Source organism: Hemiscyllium ocellatum, chromosome 31 (assembly GCF_020745735.1).
Source record: "Hemiscyllium ocellatum isolate sHemOce1 chromosome 31, sHemOce1.pat.X.cur, whole genome shotgun sequence".
NCBI lineage: Eukaryota > Metazoa > Chordata > Chondrichthyes > Orectolobiformes > Hemiscylliidae > Hemiscyllium > Hemiscyllium ocellatum.
The window spans coordinates 17,298,579-17,323,294 of NC_083431.1; the positions used below are offsets into that span (position 1 = coordinate 17,298,579).

General features: G+C 40.7%; 1 protein-coding gene across 1 annotated transcript in view; it reads right to left on the reverse strand.

The window, feature by feature from the left end:
• Nucleotides 1-928: 928 nt before the first annotated feature.
• Nucleotides 929-24,716, reverse strand: part of LOC132830233 (nuclear pore membrane glycoprotein 210-like) — a 188,844-nt gene continuing 165,056 nt past the window's right edge. Inside the window, exons 32-39 of the mRNA XM_060847766.1 lie at nucleotides 23,771-23,907; nucleotides 23,305-23,431; nucleotides 15,951-16,097; nucleotides 14,748-15,001; nucleotides 13,633-13,843; nucleotides 9,409-9,519; nucleotides 8,325-8,393; nucleotides 929-1,002 (exon numbers count right to left, since the gene is read on the reverse strand). Coding sequence (XP_060703749.1) covers nucleotides 929-1,002; nucleotides 8,325-8,393; nucleotides 9,409-9,519; nucleotides 13,633-13,843; nucleotides 14,748-15,001; nucleotides 15,951-16,097; nucleotides 23,305-23,431; nucleotides 23,771-23,907 — 1,130 coding nt within the window. The remainder of the gene's footprint in view (nucleotides 1,003-8,324; nucleotides 8,394-9,408; nucleotides 9,520-13,632; nucleotides 13,844-14,747; nucleotides 15,002-15,950; nucleotides 16,098-23,304; nucleotides 23,432-23,770; nucleotides 23,908-24,716) is intronic.

The following is a 24,716-nucleotide window of genomic DNA, read 5'->3' on the forward strand; positions in this document are numbered from 1 at the left end:
ATGGAGATTAGCATGTGAAATGAAAATGAACTATTTATAGCTGAAATCAGAATTCAAAAATTTAAGTTATTGCAAGTTTTAAATGTAAAAACAGACCTTGCAAGTTTCCTTTTTACTTTTATTAGACTTAAAACATATAATTGTAATCTTAAACTATGTACAGAAAATTTAAAAATGCATGAGCTTTATAACAATCAAAATTCAATTCTCTCTGTTCTACAAGACAAAATTTTATAATGCTAATATCCGAAAAAAAGCAGGCATGTTGGGAATATGTGTATTACACAACTTGCACTCACCAACCTAAAGACAGATGCAGAATGCATTCAACAAACAACAAAGCTAAACCAGTTTTTTTTGTCAAACTGTATCTGTCTAAATTACAAAATGCAACAGTGAACCACAATTTGTTGTATTAATATTATTCTGTTTCTCTGCAGAGGGTACGGTGATTGTTCATTAGTAATTCATGTAGTGTAATCACCTATAAGTTTGATTTAAAATGTAATAATAGTGAGTGCTATGTAAAATATGTTTTGCTGATTACTTTTAAATGTAAATTACATTCTCTACAGCACACACCAATTATTGTCTTGAAATCCACAGAAATCACACTAATATACACTTTCCTTCAGAAATTTGGTATGGTGATGAGATATTAATGGGAAAATTCCTATGAGTTACAAGAAAAACTAATGGTATATTTCATCATATCCTGAAGTTAAAAGTTTTAACATAGCTGTCTTAAATGCAGTCAAGTGTCATAATTCAAACGTCTGCTACTAAAAAAGCTACTCAATGCGAACAAGATTGAATTGGTTGCTGCATTTTGCTAGATCCTTAAAAATAACTGACAAAAATACAGCCACATTTAGTAAATAATTTTTACTGCTAAACACTGCCTGCACTGCCTTCCCATAAGTACTTGTTAGCGTACACTCCACAGCCAGGACTGCAGATATCGCCTTCGGGGATTACTGCATGGTGTTGTTGAATTGTAACCTATAGATCAAAGAGAAAATGTTAAATATCATAATTTAACTTTGATCAGCTCATTCATTTTTTGACATTAATACTCTTCCTGACTACTATGTTCTTTGTTTACTTAGTCTATTCATATTTAAAATTTTAAAAACCTTACATTCACTTCCACTGCTATTGAATTCTCCATCATAAGTTTCTATATCCTATTCTATAATGTAAACTGTTTATATAAACACATCATGCGATAACTGCATTTAGATAGAAATTGGTTCACAGCCAAATGCTTCCCCAAACACAATGAGAAAAAGACTACCACAACAAAACTATTGTGCACAAGGACCTGAGAAAAGCATTCCTCTAGTCTTAAAGAAGCCAGTCATGATGTAGAAGGCAGTGCACAAGTCCATAAGAGGATAACTGTTAGTTGACAAGAATGCCATTAATATCAGGATGAATCAGGCAGATGCAATATTGGTGATCAGGAGAAAGGCAACAATGGCTATTAATTTCAATGTACTATCACTACTACTCCTAGCTCCACATTCAGGCAAATCCTTTTTATTAAAATAAAAAATTATATATTTTTTTAAAAAGGCTCCAAGTGTTGCCTTATATGTCTGAGAAAACACAAAGCAGCAAGCATTCTAAACCAACGTCATCAGAATACTTCAATTAGGCTTCATTCTCTGTACAAACCAATAAGATCAATTAGTTATACATCTACATTTTATATCAAGGGTCAGTTCAGATCATTTATTGTATCCGTTGCCCCTGATGCGGTCTCCTCTACACTGGGGAGACTGGACGCCTCCTAGCATAGCACTTTAGGGAACATCTCTGGGACACCCGCACTAATCAACCACACCATCCTGTGGCCCAACGTTTCAACTCCCCCTTCCACTCAGCCGAGGACATGGAGGTCCTGGGCCTCCCTCACCGCTGCTCCCTCACCACCCGACGCCTGGAGGAAGAACGCCTCATCTTCCACCTCGGAACACTTCAACCCTAGGGCATCAATGTGGACTTCACCAGTTTCCTCATTTCTCCTTCCGCCACCTCACCCAAGTTCCAAACTTCCAGCTCAGCACTGTCCCCATGACCTGTCCTACCTGCCTATCTTCCTTTCCACCAATCCACTCCACTCTCCTCTCTAACCTATCACCTTCATCCCCATTCACCCATTGTACTCTTTGCTACTTTCTCCCCACCTCCACGCCCCTCTCATTTAACTCTCCACCCTGCAGGCACTCTGCCTCTATTCCTGATGAAGGGCTTTTGCCCGAAACGTCGATTTTCCTGCTCCTCGGATGCTGCCTGAACTTCTGTGCTTTTCCAGCACCACTCTAATCTAGAATCAGTTCAGATCAATTTGAAGCTATTTCTTCTCTGTTTCAGAAAATTGTAACTTCCAAGTTTATTAAGTTGGTATTTCAACGCACCACAGAGGGAATGTTGCACTGTTAAGGCACTTTTTTTTCTGTTAAGCATTAAATCAAGTTCCTTTCCACACGAATAGTAAGAGTTCTCCTGCTGTCTTCAACAATATTTGTCTCTCAACCAATACCACTGGAGAAAAACATCTAAGTTATGTTTGCACGATCTTGCTGTACAAAATTGGACTGTTGCATTTTTACTGGCGGATGACTTTATAGAGGTTTATAAAATCATGAGTGGCATGGATGGGATAAATAGACAAAGTGGGGCAGTCCAGAACTAGAGTGCATAGGTTTAAGGTGAGCGGTGAAAGAATCAAAAGGCACCCAAGGGGCAACTTTTCATGCAGAGGGTGGTGCGCATATGGAATGAGCTGCCAGAGGCAACATTTAAAAGGCTTCTGGATGGGTTTTTGAATAGCAAGTATTTAGAGGCATATGGGCCAAGTGCTGTCAAATGGGGCTAAATTAATTTAAGACATCTGGTCCGCATGGACAAATTGGACTGAAGGGTCTGTTTCCATACTGTACATCTCTGTGACTTCAAAACAAATTACTGCGAGTGAAATAATGGAGGATCTCAATTATGTGATAAGACACTCAAAACATAAATTTGTCCAGTAGAAGCAAATACAAAAACAACATTTAAGAGACATTTAGATAGAAATGAGGGATATAGACCATGTGCATGCAAATAGGATTGGTTAGAATTACATCATGGTCGGCAGAGACATGATGGGCTGAAGGGCCTTTCCCTGTATTACACTGTTCTATGTTCTAGTATACAGGATATGGAATTCCTTGGCAATTAGCTCATATATTTCTCTTATATCTGCTGTGAAGCGATCCCAAGCTATCAATCACCTTGTGGAAATGATGTATTAAAAACGTAGGAGTACCTTGTTTGACACAATTCTCATTTGATTCCTCCCAAGTAAATTCCTTAATATCAAATAGGCCAAGGTAGAGGACAACAAGGTCATGGTTTCCTTTGATGTTACGGCCCTATTCGCATCAATAAACATCACCCTAGCCAACAAACACTGGCCTCACTGCTAGACGAACCAAGGACACAAACACCTGACAGTACCAAATCCATCAGCAAGGACAGCATCCTCAAAGTAGTAGACCTGTGCCTCACAACCCACGTCACCTTCAACTTCAAGACCTACAAACAAATCAATGTCATGCCTATGGGATCACCAATATCAGGACTTTTAGCAGAAGCAGTTATCAGAGGGCAGAATGAACAACCCTTCCCACAATCCAGCCCAAGCTTTGGGTCCGCTATATGGATGACACCTTTGTTACCATGAAACGCAACAAGTTAGATGAAGCCCACAAACACATAAACAACATCCTCACCAGAATGAAGTTCACCAAAGAGGAAGAGGACAACAGCAGACTCCCCTTCCTAGATGTCACAGTGGAAAAAAATGCCAATGGAGAGCAGCAGACCAACATTTACAGGAAAGCCACACACAATGACCAGATACTCAACAGTCCAACTGAGCAATCATCCCAACATCCCCATATGGACCTGCATCAGGACATTATTTAAACAAGCCACAACAAACTGCAGCACCCAGGAACTATGAGAAGCCGAGGAAAAACACTCATACAACGTATTCAGGAACACTGGGTACACAATAAGCGCAGACCGCAGATTTCTACACAACAAACCTAAATAGGAAGACACAACATGCCCACAAAAAGACTCTAGCCACACCGCCATACATTAAAGACATCTCGGAGATGACGACGAGACTACTGTGACCCCTAGGCGTCATGATAGCCCACAAACCTACCACAATACTGAAACAGCTCCTGATGAATTTAAAGGACCCCCTAGCAACAACCAGCAGAACAAACGTCATATATAAAATACTCTGCAAGGACTGCAACAAACATTACACTGGGCAAATGGGCAGGAAACTAGCCACCAAGATACATGAGCACCAACTAGCCACCAAAAGACATGACGAGTATCCATACACAGATGAAGAGGGACACCAGTTTGACTGGAACAATACACCCATCCTGGGATAGGATAAACAAAGACACGCATGGGAATTCCTAGGGGGCCTGGCATTCAAACCGGAACTCCATTAACAAATATATCGATTTATCATCCTCTCAAAAAAATAACCGGAAGTGATATCACCCACCGCAATAGACCAAGACACGTAAATAGCAAGCAGGCTAGCACACTAGTGCTTCACCGGAGGCTAACTGATGATGCTACCTAGCATGGTGACGAAACATCTGAGAACAAATCTACCAGCTCAGTGAGCAAACTTATAACCTGAGCTACAAATCTTCTCTAAAATCGCAGATTCCATTTTTGATAAAAGAAATCTGTCAAAAACCAAATGAAACCCCGATATAAAAATGAAATCATCCATGCTTATTGTTGTTCACATTAACTTAACCCTTTAACTGTCATATTGAAATCATTCTGCTATCAAGTGATCTTTTAACAAAATCAATTATTTTGGTTCTTTTATTCTGGAGACATTTTTCAACAGTATGCAAATATATCATGCCACATTGTTCAAGTAATTTTAATGTCCAATTGTACTTCTCCATTTTAAATTTCAGCATTTAGTTCATCTGTGTGCATTTTAAAAAGATCATAATAATTGATACTTTTCACTTTGTTAATTTTATTAAAACAAAAAAAGAAGAACGTAACCAGTGATGTGATAGAAAGTGCTGAGTCCATCTCTCTGTTTGATGTTGATCAGAAGATTATTCCAACTCAAAATGATGTTAAAGAAAGTGGAAAGCAAAAAAAAAATCCTTAATTTATTAGAGCACTTTGCTCAGTCTTCAACATATATTAAATGTCTTCACAACAAAATATTTATGTTCAATCACTGTGATAAATGGGACAACTAATTTCCACATCACAAAGCGTCACAAACAGGAAATTAGATGAACAATTGGTTAATCTGTTCTTGATTACAGTGAATGCAGGAGGACCCAGCACTTAACCCCGCAGGTACATGAGAAATCAAAGAGGTTTGGGCACCTGAGGTAAGTGTTGTGATAGTCACATGGGATCAGATCCATTTTGTGTGGACACAAGCCAGTGGTGTATTTAGTGTTTGGAAACCTTTCTGCTAACAAAGCCTACTAACCGGTCTGGAGGAGTCTTCATGACAAACATGAAGGTCTATGGCACTCAGCAAGACTGGCTTCAGATTGTACTGGCCTCTCAATCTGATTGTCTGGATCAGTGCAAAACCATTCATATTGGCTGGCACTCTTAAAAACACATGGGTGACCAACTTGACACAAGCTACAGAATACGAAACCTGACAGATCTCTGTAGGAAATCCTGGGATTAGATTAGACTTACAGTGTGGAAACAGGCCCTTCGGCCCAACAAGTCCACACCGACCCGCCGAAGCGAAACCCACCCATACCCCTACATTACCCCTTACCTAACACTACGGGCAATTTAGCATGGCCAATTCACCTGACCCGCACATCTTTGGACTGTGGGAGGAAACCGGAGCACCCGGAGGAAACCCACGCAGACACGGGGAGAACGTGCAAACTCCACACAGTCAGTCGCCTGAGTCGGGAATTGAACCCGGGTCTTCAGTCGCTGTGAGGCAGCAGTGCTAACCACTGTGCCACCGTGCCGCCAAAGGATGATCCTTTGAAAAACAAATTCAGAACCAAGGTAAACTTCAATGCCACCTACACTTCTCAATGGACTAAGAATCTCCATCTTGGTACAGAACTCAGTGGCCTCTATTTTGGACAGGCATTTCCTTCAGTGACACTGCTTCTTAAAACTTTGCAGGAAGCATGCCTCTGATGATAGAGTCTCTAGAGGGTAATACCTTCTGAGAATAAGCGGATGGCTCTTGCCTCTTTGTATTCTCCTTGTCCATTCCCCATTGTGTTCTTGGTGCCTCTCTTTGGGTGCTGCTCAGGCCCTCCTCCTCAATGGAGGTCTCTTAGCATGACTGAAAGACGCCAGTACAAACAGCCATACACTTCTCATAATCTCAACCCTTTTAGTCCACACAACAAGAATGCGTGCTGTGCTAGTCGAGTTTGGCTTGCTGCTAGAATACTACCGTACCACAGTATCTCTTGTAATGGCTGTTGAATGCAGCAAAGATTAATCTTCTGTTTTTTTAAAACTATAAAGGCTCTGCAGCTTAGTTATTTCCTGCTCTACTAAAATTCAAAATCAATACTTTACTACCTCCCCAACATTTCCAAGTGTGACCTCCTCTGGGCATCCTGGACACCTTTAGGAATGTCTCATAGAACATAGAAGGATACAGACATGACATGAACAAGACAAGCTTCTCTCTTCACTGTTTTTCCACCCTAACCAAGGTTTTTGTCCATTCCACTCACCCTGATTTAGCTCAGTACTGCCCTCTTGACGACTATTGGGGATGGGAACAAAAAACTGCCTTTGCCAGCAATGGCCATAGTTTTTGAATATAAAAAATTGATAATTAACTTGGCCCAGATGCCAACAAACACAAAACTGAAATAAAGCAGCATAATAACTTATAGTATGTTAATCTTAAAGTTCAATTATTATGATCAATATAAAATAATACACAACAAAAAAAGATAACTTGTTTTTAAAGTATATTCATGTAAAATATCATTTTACACAATTATGTTTCCTCAGTGAAAGAAGAATTGGTGAATCTCTTGCCCACCCGGCAGACACACAGTCCTCTTCCCAACCAGCTGATATTTGACTTACAACTTTCCTTCTCTCCACATATCCCCATAAATCTCGTTCTCTTGTGTCCTCTATTCCTCAGCCCACGCTTACTCAGCCTTTAAATGTTAGAATGATGGCTTTAGGAAAACCACAAACCAACATATTCTGCACCAAAAGATATCTTTGGACACAAATTCTTATATGGATGAGTTTGATCATTTAATTAATAGTGGAGACTTACGACATACAACGCACTAAGTTTAAGTAATTTATTTCCACTCTGAGTTCAAGGTACCAAACTAATGTTGAAATATTTACATCAATTTTGGAACTAATTGTGAATATTTTGATTGGTACTTTTAAATGTTCTGTTGATGGTTTTCATTTCATCATTCTATTTGTTTATTTATTATACTTTCTACTCTTGGTTTCTTCCCTGGTTCAACAGCAAGAATGATTTGCGATTTGTATAATTATAGCAGTAAGTATTTGGAAACTGAGTAGTTAGTGATGCAAGGGAACAGTAGTGGTACTAGCAATAAATGGTGAGTAATTAAAGAGACTGAGTAATGATACTGTATAAGTGTTAGGGCATGGGAAATGTTTGGAAGTGCAGCATGCATTTGGAACAGCATTCTGAGGGTCAGTTTCCCGAGGCCAGCCACAAGGTGAAAATTAAAATAAAAAAGTCAGAATTCTGTCAATGTTGGAAATTTCTCATCCCTCGAACCAGGAATAAAACTGCTATTGCGCAGAATACATGGCACAAACACATAGAAACATGGAAAGTAGGAGCAATAGGACATTCAGGCCTTTGAGTCTACTCTGCTTTTCAATTTGGTCATGGCTGATTATCCAACTCAGTACCTAGTTCCGCTTTCTCCTCATAACCTTTGATCCCTTTAACCCTAAGAACTATAACTCCTTCTTGAAAACATTCATTGTTTTGGCCTCAATCATTTTCTGTGGCTGAGAATTTCACATGCTTCCAGAGGCTCACCATTCTTTGCGTAAGGAATTCTCTACTTATCTCAAATATAATATGTATTATATATAAGTATAAACACAATTGGTTAAAATCTACTCCCTTGTACAACAACCTACAGAGTGACAAGTAAACTTACTCAATCAGTTTGGCTGAAGCCACAGCAATAAATAACATCACTATAGTTTCTGCTGAAGCTTTCTAGACTTACCTGTCTGTGGTGTTGTAGAAACATAAATTACAGGGATAGTCTGTATCCTTGTCAAGAAGGCATTATAAGCTACAAGACAAAATAAATTGTAGTTATACTTATTTCCCTACCAAGGTCCATTAGTTTTCTATTATTTTTATTTTAATGCATTGTAGACCAGCAATGCAAAGCATTATTTAAAGTTCTGTATCTTCAGAAAAGAAAATCCTTGAAACCTATATTACTACAGTATAAGTATTTGTTTGCAGTTCCCAATACTATATGTGAAAATCTAAACAAAAACAATAAAATCTCAAAAAGGTAGGAATTCTGGAGAGTTTATAGAAAATAAAATACGTTGATTGCTTCGACAATCTACAGCACTGAATTATTGCATATTTCTCATTTTAAACATTCTCATCATTGTTTAATAACAGGATGTATATTTAATAACGTTGCTCTTGATGGATAATGCATGAAGTATATAAGAGTCAGAAAGGAGATGAATTCCTCATATCTCTTTCCACATTAGAGAAACAGTCTCCCTAATCTTTTCTCCAGGGGGGAAATGTAAAAGTGTTTCTCATCCACACTGCTTTTGTTTTACACCATCATGTTCACAAATTGAGATACTTGCAAGGGATTACAACTGCAGCCTGTAGTTCATTTTCTTCCTTCGAAGCATCGTTGACACCCTATCAGGTGTTACATTCTAGAATCTCTCTACTGAATTTATATCTGTAGTTAACTTTGGGCTGTATGACTTTTATTTTAAGAAAGCACACTGTAATTAAAATATAATATGCCTAAGTGTGATCTGTGGTTATGACTGTGGTCATGATAATGTTAATGTCAATTGACAAACTATCAAATAAATTAAGATGAAGTAGTACTATATTACATTATTATTTACAACAATTGCAACTTTTCCTGTTTGTTAAAACAAGATGTAAAGATCAAATGTGGAAAGCTTTTCAGTACCCCAGGTCAGTGTGAGAGTCTGTCACTTAACTATACACTGGATGCTGAAAATAACTAATTAATCTTTGAGTGTGACATTCTGAAAAGAAACAGTAACAAAGGCTATGTAATTTTAGATACTTACCAATAAAAATTATAGCAGTTGTAGCCAAAACTGCAAATAAGGTGAACATCAACACTTGGTAGGATTCCACCAGCTGGTCAAAGAAAGTGGATTCCTCAAAAGGTAATTCTCCTATAAAGCAAAATTGAGAAGTGGATTTCCATTGCAATCAGGCTGAATTTGTTAAACTGATCTACATGGGATTGTAAATTACAACCTATATTTGGTTAAATCACATCTGGTGATGGAAATGGGATAAATTTGAAATATACTTTAATTGCATTAAAAAAATAATTTAAAAATGAAATAGGGCAAAATGTATCTTACACCTGGTTATCTGACTCTAAACAATAAATCCAAAATTAGATGCATATTAAATAACGGTCAAGATAATACTCATTTTAAAGGGCATAGGAAAAGTTGCCATCTACGGCAAACCTTTTGTGTTTTCCAATCAGGCTCACTCTGCAAATTCAACATTAAAAAGAAATTTGGCCAGTGTCAATATTACTTCAAGTATCTTTATAATTTGAGCTATAGGGAGGGGCTTAACAGCTGTTTAAGACCATAAGACATAGGAGTGGAAGTAAGGCCATTCGGCCCATTGAGTCCACTCCGCCATTCAATCATGGCTAATGGGCATTTCAACTCCACTTACCCGCATTCTCCCCGTATCCCTTAATTCCTTGTGACATCAAGAATTTATCAATCTCTGCCTTGAAGACATTTAGCTTACCGGCCTCCACTGCACTCTGCGGCAATGAATTCCACAGGCCTACCACTCTCTGGCTGAAGAAATGTCTCCGCATTTCTGTTCTGAATTGATCCCCTCTAATTCTAAGACTGTGTCCATGGGTCCTAGTCTCCTCGCCTAACGGAAACAATTTCCTAGCATCCACCCTTTCCAAGCCATGTATTATCTTGTACGTTTCTATTAAATCTCCCCTGAATCTTCTAAACGCCAATGAATACAATCCCAGGATCCTCAGCCGTTCCTCCTATGTTAGACCTACCATTCCAGGGATCATCCGTGTCAATCTCTGCTGGACACGCTCCAGTGCCAGTATGTTCTTCCTGAGGTGTGGGGACTAAAACTGGACACAGTACTCCAAATGGGGCCTAACCAGAGCTTTATAAAGTCTCAGTAGCACAATGGTGCTTTTATATTCCAACCCTCTTGAGATAAATGACAACATTGCATTCGCTTGCTTAATCACGGACTCAACCTGCATGTTTACCTTTAGAGAATCCTCGACTAGCACTCCCAGATCCCTTTGTACTTTGGATTTACGAATTTTCTCACCGTTTAGAAAGTAATCTACACTTTTATTCTTTTTTCCAAAGTGCAAAACCTCGTGTTTGCTCACGTTGAATTCCATCAGCCATTTCCTGGACCACTCTTCCAAACTGTCTAGATCCTTCTGCAGCCTCCCCATTTCCTCAGTACTACCTGCCTGTCCACCTAACATTGTATCATTGGCAAACTTCGCTAGAATGCCCCCAGTCCCTTCATCCAGATCATTAATATGTAATGTGAACAGCTGCGGCCCCAACACTGAACCCTGCGGGACACCGCTTGTCACCGTCGGCCATTCCGAAAAAGATTCTTTTATCCCAACACTCTGCCTTCTGTCAGGCAGCCAATCCTTAATCCATACCAGTAGCTCACCTCGAACACCATGGGCCCTCTCCTTGCTCAGCAGCCTCCCGTGTGGCACCTTATCAAAGGCCTTTTGGAAGTCTAGATAGACCACATCCACTGGGTTTCCCCGGTCTAACCTAGTTGTTACCTCTTCAAAGAATTCCAACAGGTTTGTCAGACACAACCTCCTCTTACTAAATCCATGTTGACTTGTTCTAATCAGACTCTGCTCTTCCAAGAATTTAGACACCTCATCCTTAATGATGGATTCTAGAATTTTACCAACAACCGAGGTTAGGCTAGTTGGCCTATAATTTTCCATCTTTTGTCTTGAATCCTTTCTTGAACAAGGGGGTTACAACAGCGATCTTCCAATCATCCGGGACTTTCCCTGACTCCAGTGACTTTTGAAATATCTCAACCAATGCCTCCGCTACTTCCTCAGCCACCTCTCTCAGAACTCTAGGATGTATCCCATCGGGGCCAGGAGATTTATCAATTTTAAGACCTTTTAGCTTTTCTAGCACTTTCTCTGGAGCGTCGGAGGCTGAGGGATGACCTTATAGAGGTTTAGAAAATTATGAAGGGCATGGATAGGATAAATAAAGTCTTTTTCTTGGGGTTGGGGAGTCCAGAACTAGAGGGCATAGGTTTTGGGTGAGGAGGGAAAGATATAAAAGAGACCTAAGGGGCAACTTTTTCACACAGAGGGTGCTACATGGATGGAATGAGCTGCCAGAGGAAGTGGTGGAGGCAGGTACAATTGCAACATTTAAGAGGCATTTGGATAGGTATATGAATAGGAAGGGTTTGGAGGGATATGGGCCAGGTGCTGGCAGGTGGGACTAGATTGGGTTGAGATATCTGGTTGGCATGGACGGGTTGGACCGAAGGGTCTGTTTCCATGCTGTACATCTCTACGACTCTAAGTGCTTAAACTAAAAATGTTTTTGGAAACACTGAAGAATTGCTCCTTCAGTCTTCCTGAAGCAAGACTATTTTGAAACTTGTAACACTGATATCCAAGACACCATTTCAGCTTTTCTGCACAAAGTACAAGTTCATGTACACATCCCTCTGATACTGAAGTCACCATCGACAACCCTTGCAAAATCCATGTTTTCTTTTCCCTGGTATTTCTGACCATCTGGCCAGATTTTGGAAATCCTGGAGAAGTTATGTGAACCATGGAGAAGCTTGCTAAGGTGTTGCGAATATTTCAAAAGGTGAATGTTAATTGCTTGATCACTTCTAATGTAATAATAAGATACTGTATTATGATACTGAAGTAATGATAATAGACTCCCTTGTGAATTGATCACCACTGAATAATTTTTGAGATGTATTTTCTTTTCTGCAAAATATTATTAGACATTTAAAACCAAATAAAGCAATACCTGGGGACCCTGCTGTCATGATCTGAAGTGACTTATATGTCCACAGCCCTTTACATTTGGAAAGTAAGGTCTTGTCTGCAGCTTTCAGTTTGATAAATTTCTGCTCTTGGATTGTTTTGATTGATAGACCACCTGGTGCATCTTAGAAAAATAATCAATTTTGCAGTGGTCTCATTTCCTCCAGTTTGTATTGACAGCCGGGGTCAATTTTAATGCTTGGCTGAATTAAAAAACCTACAGAACCACTTATCTCAGCAGTAAGCCATGTACAGATTGATGACAGCCACAGAAGTTATTAAATGATTAGCTGTTTTCAATGGTGTTTACAGAAAGAAGTTTATTTTAATAACAAAATAACCATTTGAAGGGACTGACATTATTTTCATTGAATCCAAATCTTTTTAAGAATATAAATGTTTTGTTTTGCACTGAGAGCTCTAATAAGATTGTTAGAGATTAAAAAAAAACTACTTTAAAGAATTCCCACTATTAGTGCATGGCTCCTGAGGACATTATAGATACAGGGTGAATGGTAAAGAAGGACACGTGAGGGGGCTCATGGTGAAGATGAGAGGTGCATGGAGATGGGAAGTGAGTCAGGCAAACAGTAAGGATTAGGAAGGCATAAGATTTATGCTGAAGAGCTGGACCATCTTAATTTGCCCACTTGGCAATTAACACTCTGCTGTACTTCCTTGACACTGAATCCTGCCCTCTACATCTCCAAGGAGTAGAAGAGGATGGATGGGGAGAGGATTGCTGTAAAATTCTAAATAATCTTAATTTAAGGATTTGATTAGTGGGTCAGAATGCTTTGTTTACCTGTTCCTCTTACATTCAATTTACCCCCAGAGTTACAGTGGACTAAAACCTAATGATTAAACTTTGCTCTATTTTATCCTTCCTGCACTTGGAAACATGAAATCCCTAGCAAAGGACAGAAGAACATATGCATTAACATGCTTGTACGATACCATCTGGTCTTCCTCTATCGATGTAATTAAAAACCTTCAGACAGATATTTTAATGCTACAGAATATTGTGGGACACTGCACACTTTTTTATTAAGGACTACTTAAGTAAGCTTCAATTGCGAGACTGTGAGAAGTAAGATTTGGATATTAAAGGAAGGATGCAATTAAAAAAGAAACTTGACAAATATTGTTATGAAAACGACAGTATTGTCTTATTTGTGCTAACTCTTGCCTGTTGTGCCACCATTGCCTCCACTCCGCAGAACTGTGACGGTCACATGTACTGATTGTTTTGTCAAGATGCTGGAGACACTGATATTGGTACATGGTAATCCTTGCTGAAGAAGGCTAAGATTCGCAGTACTTAGTGAATAAACAACATTGTGCAATGAATGTAACCTAACAGGCTTACTCACTACAATCGCAGGTGACTGTGATTGTACCTAAGGATTAAATTAAATAAGATAACATTAATGCTTTTATACATTAAAACAAAAGTACATCTCAAATAGAAGTCACAGGATATTTTACATAACATTTGTCTTAATTAGCTTTCATTCATCTCTGATCTTTGCAAAGTTAGCTGATCTCATGGCAAGATGGGTTATAGACAAAAAAAAACAGACAGAGCTTGTGCTTCAGATTACCATATAGCTGTGATCATGCATGCATGTGGATATCAAATGAACATAGGATCGTGGTCAGCTGCGAACCTGCCAACATTGGCATATGAACAAGTTCATTTACAATAGATATTGGAAGTGACCAGAGCTCATGAAACTATGCCCCAGCAATCACTGATCAAACAACACAAGAAAGGAAGACAATGAGGAAATTTATTTATTGAAGTGTGGCTTGTCCGGTGGAACAATAACTTAGATAAAGATTTTTAAAAATAGGCTGGTGCTTGCTAAAACCCTAGCTACGCCACTCCTGTTACAAATTGTTCTCATTGCAAAAGGATTCTGGAAGATTTGTAAAATTCCTCTGATTTTAACTTCATGAATTCCTAAAAATACTATACTTTAAAAAAACTGCTTTGCTACTAATTACCCTTATTTAAGAAAAATGCATGCAATTGAATATAGGCATTTACTAAGATTAGTTTTTATTCCACTGTAACCACCTAATCAGAAATACAGCAGCTTGGTTATGTGTGTGAATGGACCTCTGCCATGCTTCTAGCAAGATGCAGCAGTGAAGCTCTGTGCAAATTCCTGGCCATGCATGCTGTCTTATAAATTTGACACTGAAACATTGCATTTGATGCTGCTAATGCCCAAAACTTTATTCAGGAAATCCTTTCCAGTCTGAAAGTTCAATGCAACTGTGTCTCTGATTCCTTACCTCCAGTTCATTTAATACTTTAGCTATACCAAAAATGGTGATGTTAACTGTTGGCTCTTTGTAACTAAGAGTCACAACTGATTGGTTCATATAAAATCCAGGAATGAAAGGAATCTCTGTTCTTCCAACTTGACCTGCATAATGGCCTCCCAGAACAGAAGCTTTTACAGATATATAGGTGTCTCCGCCTATACTTAACTCCTTATGTACAGAGTCTGACAGTTCTTTTATTGTGACGGTGCAACTGTAATGACCTAAAAATTGAAAGCAAAATAATAGATACTCAGAAATTTACGATTGCAGAATTCAGCTAGTAGTTTTTTGATTCAGTCCAATGTTTCTTTTGACACATTGGATTTTCATTATTTTCTTTTCAAAAATATTGTCATAAGGTGTTAAAACATTTTTTGAATCCACTAGTTCTAATCTTTCCCATAAGGGGAAACATCCTCAGTATCCAACCTGTCAAAATCCCTTAAGATTTGAATGTTTTAGTAAGGTCACCTCTCATTTTTCTATACTCCAATGAATATAGCCCAAACCTTGCTCAAAAAAGACACTCCCCATTTTCTTGGAACAACACAAGTCAAGTGAATCTTTATACTATAGTAATAAGTAAGAAGTTCAAAACTGTATGCATTATCCAGTTGAGCTAGCACTAAAACTCTATGCAATATTTCCTATTTAGATATTTCATTACCCTTGCAATGAATGACATTCCATTTGCCTTCCTAATTACTGCAATTCATATACCAGAAGATGCATATCCGTCTATACTGAAGAGTTTTACAATCTTTTTCCAATGTTAATGAAGATTTTTAGAGGAGTGAACCTCATCTCTTAAACATTTGCCACGATACTGTCTTTATGGCATTTTATTTAATTGACTCTATGACCAGAATTGGTATAAAGTTAAGTTTTGCATTTTATTTCCTTTAACAGTCTCTGGTAACAGCAGAAAATTAGTATTGGGTTCAATTGATGTAGATTAATAAATAACGTGGCTTTGCAGGATCTGTAGCTATGTAAGAACATGATGTAACCAGCTTTTTCATGTATTGATATTAAACAGTGCATTGATAAGTCAGTTAGTTATAGCTATCATGATAAACATGGAAATAATTAGATATATTTTGAAATACTGCCTGCATGAAACAGCAAGAGAGATCACAACACTCTAGAAGGGCTATGTTACTCATTTACCTGTATCAGCTATGAATTCTGGTACCACAGAGAAAACAGAAACTGCTAGGAACTGCAATCCAATATTACTAAACCGCACAGAACAGGCAAGGTTTGATGCAGGGTTTAGTTTTGACATAGCTTTAACTTGAGCAAGACTGCAGTCTCCTGGATGAATACAAAAGACTGATGTCAGACAGTTCAATATGAGTAGGCTTTATGAACACAAAGTTATAATTTATCTGCATTAATTAGGTAAATATATAGATAGCCTGACAGCAATGTTATAATGGAGCTCTACAGCCTTAAGTTGCAAGACAAATGATACTGCCTGTGATTCAGCACTAGGAGAAAGGGAAGGATTGTAATTCTTTCCAAGTACTTTTCATAATGTTAAGAAAGATGTTGGGCATAGTATAACTCAAATGTAATGTTTGATTACATCTGGGAGAAAGTGAGGACTGCAGATGCTGGAGATCAGAGCTGAAAATGTGTTGCTGGAAAAGCGCAGCAGGTCAGGCAGCATCCAAGGAGCAGGAGAATCGACGTTCTTCAGGTTAGTGCCAACATCTACCAAACACTCCTGTTGGGAACGCATGCTGATTATAAATGTTTTGTTTGAAAGGGTTCACTCATAGCATGTCAGTGGAATAACTCTCCTTTCAATTGACCAATCTGAATAGATTTGTTTTCTTGGGGAAAAAAAAGCAACAAATGACACATTAAGATTCAGTCATTTATAAACAACTTGCACAAGACCGTAGAGTTTGAATGCTGAAAATTACGTATATAACTGGGGGAATTTGGAATGTATCAAAATTTAATTTGATTAAAGGACATAATAACTTGATGGAAACTCTAATAACGTATGCTACTTATGTGAACGGATACGAAATGAAGTCAGGCACTTAAGGAAACATAATGGCAATACATTGTCTAATTTACATAAATTGGGGTCGGCTCAAGAGATAGAGCAAGGGTCTGAGTGCTACAGATACCTAGTTCATGGTTTATGTGTTTTAGTATACAAGGCACTCAAGGTAACTGTTGAAAATTGGATAAATGTAACTGAAGCACTCTGGGAGTCTTGTGTACTAGGAAGGTTTAGGTTGTGAGTCTTTAAGAGGCCAACAGCTAAAAAGTAATTAAAAAGTTGGGATTTAGCACTTGCCAGAGGAGCCAAAACAACTGACAGTTCCAAAGGTTACAACAAAACTGAAAGAACTGCAGTTCCTGAAAATCAGAAACAGAAACAAAATGTAAATTGCTAGGAAAACTCAGCAGGCCTGGCAGCATCCATGGAAAGAAATCAGAGTTAACGTTTCAAGTCCAGTGTCCCTTCTTCAGAATCCAAAGGTTACTCCTTTTTGTTTAACATAATCAGAATAGAAGAGATGGAACTATAAAACAAAGAGTGGGTTTACTTAGCTGGAGATGTTGTGTCTGCACAGCCTGCAATAATAGCAGTCCAAGAGGAATCTGGAGCTAATATAAAAACAAAATACTGCAGATATGGAAATCTGAAATAAAACCAGAAATACTGGAGAAACTCAGCAGGCCTCATAGGATCTGTGGGAAGAGAAAGAGAATTAACATTTTGAGTCTGATATGGCTTCTTCAGAAAGCTTTCCAAGTTACATTAGCCTAGAGGTATTCAGTAAACTTCAATGGTCAGGTTAAGGAGAATCTGGAACAAGCCACAGAGTCAGGCAGGTGCATTGAAGTTAAGAAGGTTCCTTGGTTCAATTTACTGGGAGCATGTTTGCCAGAAGTCAGTTGTAGTTTGGAATTACAAGTGTTGAAAGTAGTTCCAGGTAGCACAGGTGCTGCTGTTAGCAGACACCAAGAAGTTAGGGCTCAGCAGAAGACCCAAAGACTGGTGGCTTCACGAGGAGGAGAAAGCATTGGAAGCCACCAATGGTTCAGTGTAGCTGTCATGGTGGTGATGGGAGCCCATAAGTAGTATTTGCTTGGTGCAGCTGAGAAAGGCTGGAGCTAAGGGAAGTTCAGCTGCAGCTCAGCGGCACTGTTTGTTAAAAAACTGAATAGCATTAGGAATTAGACACCTGGGAGCAGATTCAGGAGTCCTGGGGAACTTAGTCTCAGGAAAAGGGACTTATTTACCAAGAGGTGTGCATCTAGGAAAACTTAACAAAAAATGAAATTCACAACTGATCTTGGAGGAACCTGTGTGGGATGGCTCAAAGCACAGGAACAGATAAGTGAATAGTTTTTAAATGTAGCCTTGCTGTAGATCTACATTAGTGAGTAGAGTGAGTTCTTTCTTGATTATATGTTTATTGATATCTGTCTTTTGGTTAAATTTTAAAAATATAAGCCATAAGTACTAAGTTAGCCTGGAGCAGTGTTTTTTTAGAGCAAGAAGACAGTGCTATTTTCTGGGTCTGTAGATTGTGAAGGAGCAAAGATGGCCTTTAGTAGAGTAATATGCTCATCTTGTCGGATGTGGGAGTTCAGGGATGGTTTTCATGTTACTGAGGATTATGTCTGCAGGAAATGTCTTTGGTTGCGAATCCTATCAGGTAAAATGGATTGGTTAGAGTGACAATTAGAGGCAGTGAGGAATTTACAAGAGCAAGGGGGTGTGATGGATGGCAGTTATGATCAGATTAGATTACTTATAGTGTGGAAACAGGCCCTTCGGCCCAACAAGTCCACACCGACCCGCCGAAGCGTAACCTACGTTCCCTACATTTACCCCTTCATCTAACACTACGGGCAATTTAGCATGGCCAATTCACCTAACCTGCACATTTTGGGACTGTGGGAGGAAACCGGAGCACCCGGAGGAAACCCACGCAGACACGGGGAGAGTATGCAAACTCCACACAGAGAGTCGCCTGAGGCGGGAACTGAACCCAGGTCTCTGGCACTGTGAGGCAGCAGTGCTAACCAGCTGTGCCACCCACTAATAGGAATGGAGAAGCTGCAGATACAGTCACATAGATGGGTTAATGCCACAAAAAGTAGGAGAGGTAGGCAGGTAGTGCAGAAGTCTTCTGTGGCTATCCCCATTTCAAACAAGTATGCTGTTTAGAAAATGTAGAGGGTGATAGACTCTCAGGGGAATGCAGCACGAACAACCAAGTTTCTGGTTTAAGGCAGGCTCTAATGAGGGGTGCATTGGGTTCTAAGCCATCAAATGTGATAGGAGACTCTATAGTCAGAGGCACAGACAGGCGATTCTGTGGCCAGCACCGAAAAATTAGAATGATGTGTTGCTTCCCTGGCCCCAGGATCAAGGATGTCTCAGAGAGGGTACAGAATGTTCTCAAAGGGGAGAGGGATCAGCAGGAAGTCATTTTACACATTGGAACCAACAACATAGGAAGGAGAAGGATGAGATTCTGAAGGGAGAGTATCGAAAGTTAGGCAGGAATTTAAAAAGGAGGTCCTTGAGGATAGTAATATCAGGATTACTCCTGGTGCTATGAACTAGTGAGGGTAGGAATAGGCAGATACAAAAGATGCTGCTGCAAATGTGTTGCTGGTCAAAGCACAGCAGGCCAGGCAGCATCTCAGGAATAGAGAATTCGACGTTTCGAGCATAAGCCCTTCATCAGGAATAAGAGAGAGAGCCAAGCAGGCTAAGATAAAAGGTAGGGAGGAGGGACTAGGGGGAGGGGCGATGGAGGTGGGATAGGTGGAAGGAGGTCAAGGTGAGGGTGATAGGCCGGAGTGGGGTGGGGGCGGAGAGGTCAGGAAGAGGATTGCAGGTTAGGAGGGCGGTGCTGAGTTGAGGGAACCGACTGAGACAAGGTGGGGGGAGGGGAAATGAGGAAACTGGAGAAATCTGAATTCATACCTTGTGGTTGGAGGGTTCCCAGGCGGAAGATGAGGCGCTCCTCCTCCAGTCGTCGTGTTGTTGTGTTCTGCCGGTGGAGGAGTCCAAGGACCTGCATGTCCTCGGTGGAGTGGGAGGGAGAGTTAAAGTGTTGAGCCACGGGGTGATTGGGTTGGTTGGTTCGGGCGGCCCGGAGGTGTTCTCTGAAGCGTTCCGCAAGTAAGCGGCCTGTCTCACCAATATAGAGGAGGCCACATCGGGTGCAGCGGATGCAATAGATGATGTGTGTGGAGGTACAGGTGAACTTGTGGCGGATATGGAAGGATCCCTTGGGGCCTTGGAGGGAAGTGAGTGTGGAGGTGTGGGCGCAAGTTTTACATTTCCTGCGGTTGCAGGGGAAGGTGCCGGGGGTGGAGGTTGGGTTGGTGGGGGGTGTGGATCTGACGAGGGAGTCACGAAGGGAGTGGTCCTTGCGGAACGCTGATAGGGGAGGGGAGGGAAATATATCCTTGGTGGTGGGGTCCGTTTGGAGGTGGCGGAAATGGCGGCGGATGATACGTTGTATGCGGAGGTTGGTGGGGTGGTAGGTGAGAACCAGTGGGGTTCTGTCTTGGTGGCGGTTGGAGGAGCGGGGCTCAAGGGCGGAGGAGCGGGAAGTGGAGCAGATGCGGTGGAGGGCATTGTCGATCACGTCTGGGGGGAATCTGCGGTCCTTGAAGAAGGAGGCCATCTGGGCTGTGCGGTGTTGGAATTGGTCCTCCTGGGAGCAGATGCGGCGGAGACGAAGGAATTGGGAATATGGGATGGCGTTTTTACAGGGGGCAGGGTGGGAGGAGGTGTAGCCCAGGTAGCTGTGGGAGTCAGTCGGTTTATAATAGATGTCTGTGTTGAGTCGGTCGCCCGAGATAGAAATGGAAAGGTCTAGGAAGGGGAGGGAGGAGTCTGAGACAGTCCAGGTGAATTTCAGGTCGGGATGGAAGGTGTTAGTAAAGTTGATGAACTGTTCAACCTCCTCGTGGGAGCACGAGGCAGCGCCGATACAGTCATCGGTGTAGCGGAGGAAAAGGTGGGGGGTTGTATCGGCGCTGCCTCGTGCTCCCACGAGTAGGTTGAACAGTTCATCAACTTTACTAACACCTTCCATCCCGACCTGAAATTCACCTGGACTGTCTCAGACTCCTCCCTCCCCTTCCTAGACCTTTCCATTTCTATCTCGGGCGACCGACTCAACACAGACATCTATTATAAACCGACTGACTCCCACAGCTACCTGGGCTACACCTCCTCCCACCCTGCCCCCTGTAAAAACGCCATCCCATATTCCCAATTCCTTCGTCTCCGCCGCATCTGCTCCCAGGAGGACCAATTCCAACACCGCACAGCCCAGATGGCCTCCTTCTTCAAGGACCGCAGATTCCCCCCAGACGTGATCGACGATGCCCTCCACCGCATCTCCTCCACTTCCCGCTCCTCCGCCCTTGAGCCCCGCTCCTCCAACCGCCACCAAGACAGAACCCCACTGGTTCTCACCTACCACCCCACCAACCTCCGCATACAACGTATCATCCGCCACCATTTCCGCCACCTCCAAACGGACCCCACCACCAAGGATATATTTCCCTCCCCTCCCCTATCAGCGTTCCGCAAGGACCACTCCCTTCGTGACTCCCTCGTCAGATCCACACCCCCCACCAACCCAACCTCCACCCCCGGCACCTTCCCCTGCAACCGCAGGAAATGTAAAACTTGCGCCCACACCTCCACACTCACTTCCCTCCAAGGCCCCAAGGGATCCTTCCATATCCCCGCCACAAGTTCACCTGTACCTCCACACACATCATCTATTGCATCCGCTGCACCCGATGTGCCTCCTCTATATTGGTGAGACAGGCCGCTTACTTGCGGAACGCTTCAGAGAACACCACCGGGCCGCCCGAACCAACCAACCCAATCACCCCGTGGCTCAACACTTTAACTCTCCCTCCCACTCCACCGAAGACATGCAGGTCCTTGGACTCCTCCACCGGCAGAACACAACAACACGACGACTGGAGGAGGAGCGCCTCATCTTCCGCCTGGGAACCCTCCAACCACAAGGTATGAATTCAGATTTCTCCAGTTTCCTCATTTCCCCTCCCCCCACCTTGTCTCAGTCGGTTCCCTCAACTCAGCACCGCCCTCCTAACCTGCAATCCTCTTCCTGACCTCTCCGCCCCCACCCCACTCCGGCCTATCACCCTCACCTTGACCTCCTTCCACCTATCCCACCTCCATCGCCCCTCCCCCTAGTCCCTCCTCCCTACCTTTTATCTTAGCCTGCTTGGCTCTCTCTCTTATTCCTGATGAAGGGCTTATGCTCGAAACGTCGAATTCTCTATTCCTGAGATGCTGCCTGGCCTGCTGTGCTTTGACCAGCAACACATTTGCAGCTGTGATCTCCAGCATCTGCAGACCTCATTTTTTACTCAAAGATACAAAAGATGAATGTGTGTCTAAGGAGCTGGTGCATGGTAGAAGTTTTCATGTTTTAGGATCGTTGAAATCTCTTCTGGGATGGAAGTGACCTATATATTTCCAGGAATATATCCAGGGAAGTTATTTGGGTGGAACTGAGAAATAAGAAAGGGATGATCACCTTATTCGGATTGTATTATAGACCACCAAATGGTTATTGAGAAATTGAGAAACAAATTCGTGAGGAGATTTCAGTTATCCATGAGAATAACTGGGTGGTTTAGGAAGGGGATTTTGACTTTCCATAGACTGGAACTGCCATAGTGTTAAAGGTTTAGACTGAGCGGAATTTAAGTGTGTTCAAGAAAATTTTCTGATGTGGATATGTGGATATACCTACTTGAGAAGATACAAAACTTGATCTACTCTTGGGGAATAAGGAAGGGCAGGTGACCGAGGTGTTAGTGGGGGTGCACTCTGGGGCCAGCAACCATAATCTTATTAGTTTTAAAATAGTGATGGAAAAGTATAGACAGGATCTAAAAGTTGAAGTTCTAAATTGGAGGGAGACAAATTTTGACGGTATTAGGTAAGAACTTTCAAAATCTATTGGGGGGGGGCAGATATTTGCAGGTAAAGGGACAGCTGGAAATCACTAACCGAAGGAAAACCAAACATATAAATAGAAAGGAGGAAACACCAGCAGTGCTTCGTCTGGAGGCTCACTGAAGATGTTACCTGGTATGGTGACAAAAGGTCTGAAAAAGAACCTTCCAGCTCAGCAAGCAAACCTACATGAAGAATTTCTCATTTTATTGCACACTGAAGTCAAGATGAAACTCAGTCTTCTAGTGCAACAGAATTAGATGGGGAGTAATTGGAGCCATGGTACAAAAATATAATTCAGTTCCTAATTTGAAATCATGCAATCAAGATTTTCCTCAAATATACATTCCTATATTCACATTTATAACAAAATATCCTAGATAAAATTCCTACATTCTGACAATGTAATTTTCCATTGTTACTGGAGAAAATGCAGTTAAGCAAGTGTGTCTTAAATCCCTCTTCACAACTATGGTTTCCCACCTGTATTTAGAAACAATGAGCACTCACCTCTCAGACTGCTGTCTTTGTTCATAGTTGTCACAAGAAATCTGTACACATTAATATTAGGACGACCAATTACACAAGTGAAACCATGAAAGGAAACTGTGGCTTTTCCTACACCAATAACTGTGATCTGAAACAGAAAGAGGAGAACTATTGCATTTTGCAACATAACCAAGGCTATAAGGATTTAATATTAGAATTTTGTTTTTGCAAGTTTTGATTATAATGGTCATTATACTGGAAATAAGGAGAAAGATAAAGTTCCATTTGATGAACATGTGGTAGCAGAAAGAAAAAAAATCTCTGAAATAATGCCACTTTGTTTATGTTTTGGTGAACTCTTCACTTCATAGGAATAACATTTTGTGCATAACTAATGAAATACGATATTACCATATTTCCACTAATTTTATAGTCTATCAAGCATGATTATATAAAATACATCAAAATTAAATAATGGAAATCTTACTTCTCTGTAGGTTCTCACAATTCCTGGAATTTCATAATATACTGTGGTTGACCCTGTACTCCGTGTAACTCCCAATCCTGTGGCCGGATCAATCTGTAGAAGTTCACTTGATAACTGATACCAGTTCCCAGGTTCACCTAAACAAATCCTTCAGTTTTGACTTCAAGATAAACAACTTCAAGCAACAAAGCAGCTGATTTCATATTTTGAAAAAAAAACTTGCAGCACTTCTTCAGAACATATCAGATGCAGAAGCAATTTTGCATTATGGAATATTAAGCATGTATTTGCATATCATTATTACCAAGAAGTAAATCAAGAAAAATGCTCCCTTTAAAATACTTCTGGGTGTCAAAATTTTAAACAAAAGATTTGAAGAGAATGGAATTTTTGCAGCTACTATAAAGGGTAACATGACATGTGGGACTAAGTTGTATTGTGGGCTAAGATACTGTTTCTTGCACCATTTGGAATTATATCTTTTGTTTTCCTCTCAGTTATAAGGATTATAAACAATTTGAGCTAAAGCAATTCCAATGCAGCTCTCACCATACAAAAGATAATGTCACAAATCTTTCCAAAAAGCAGGATGCATTAGATTGTTCTAATTTGGGGTAACTGAGGCACACTTCTGTCTTTGTTGAAATTACTTTAACTATTATTCTGAAAAAAACACAAACATAATCAAGCAATCCCTTTATATAAGTGAAAACTGAAGGAAATTCATATTACCAGACTTAACTCTGCTTATAGCTCAAATAAATTCAATGTTACTGTGGTGTCTGTCCCACATATTGTATTTATTAGTCCTTGTTCTTGTTTCTGAGGAGGTCACAGGTTTGAGCATCCCTCCAGCGACTTGAGCACATAATTGAGCTGATATTGGAGCTCAATTGGAGTGAATTTTGGAGAGAGTGCTGCAAAAGGTGCTGTCTTCTAGATGATA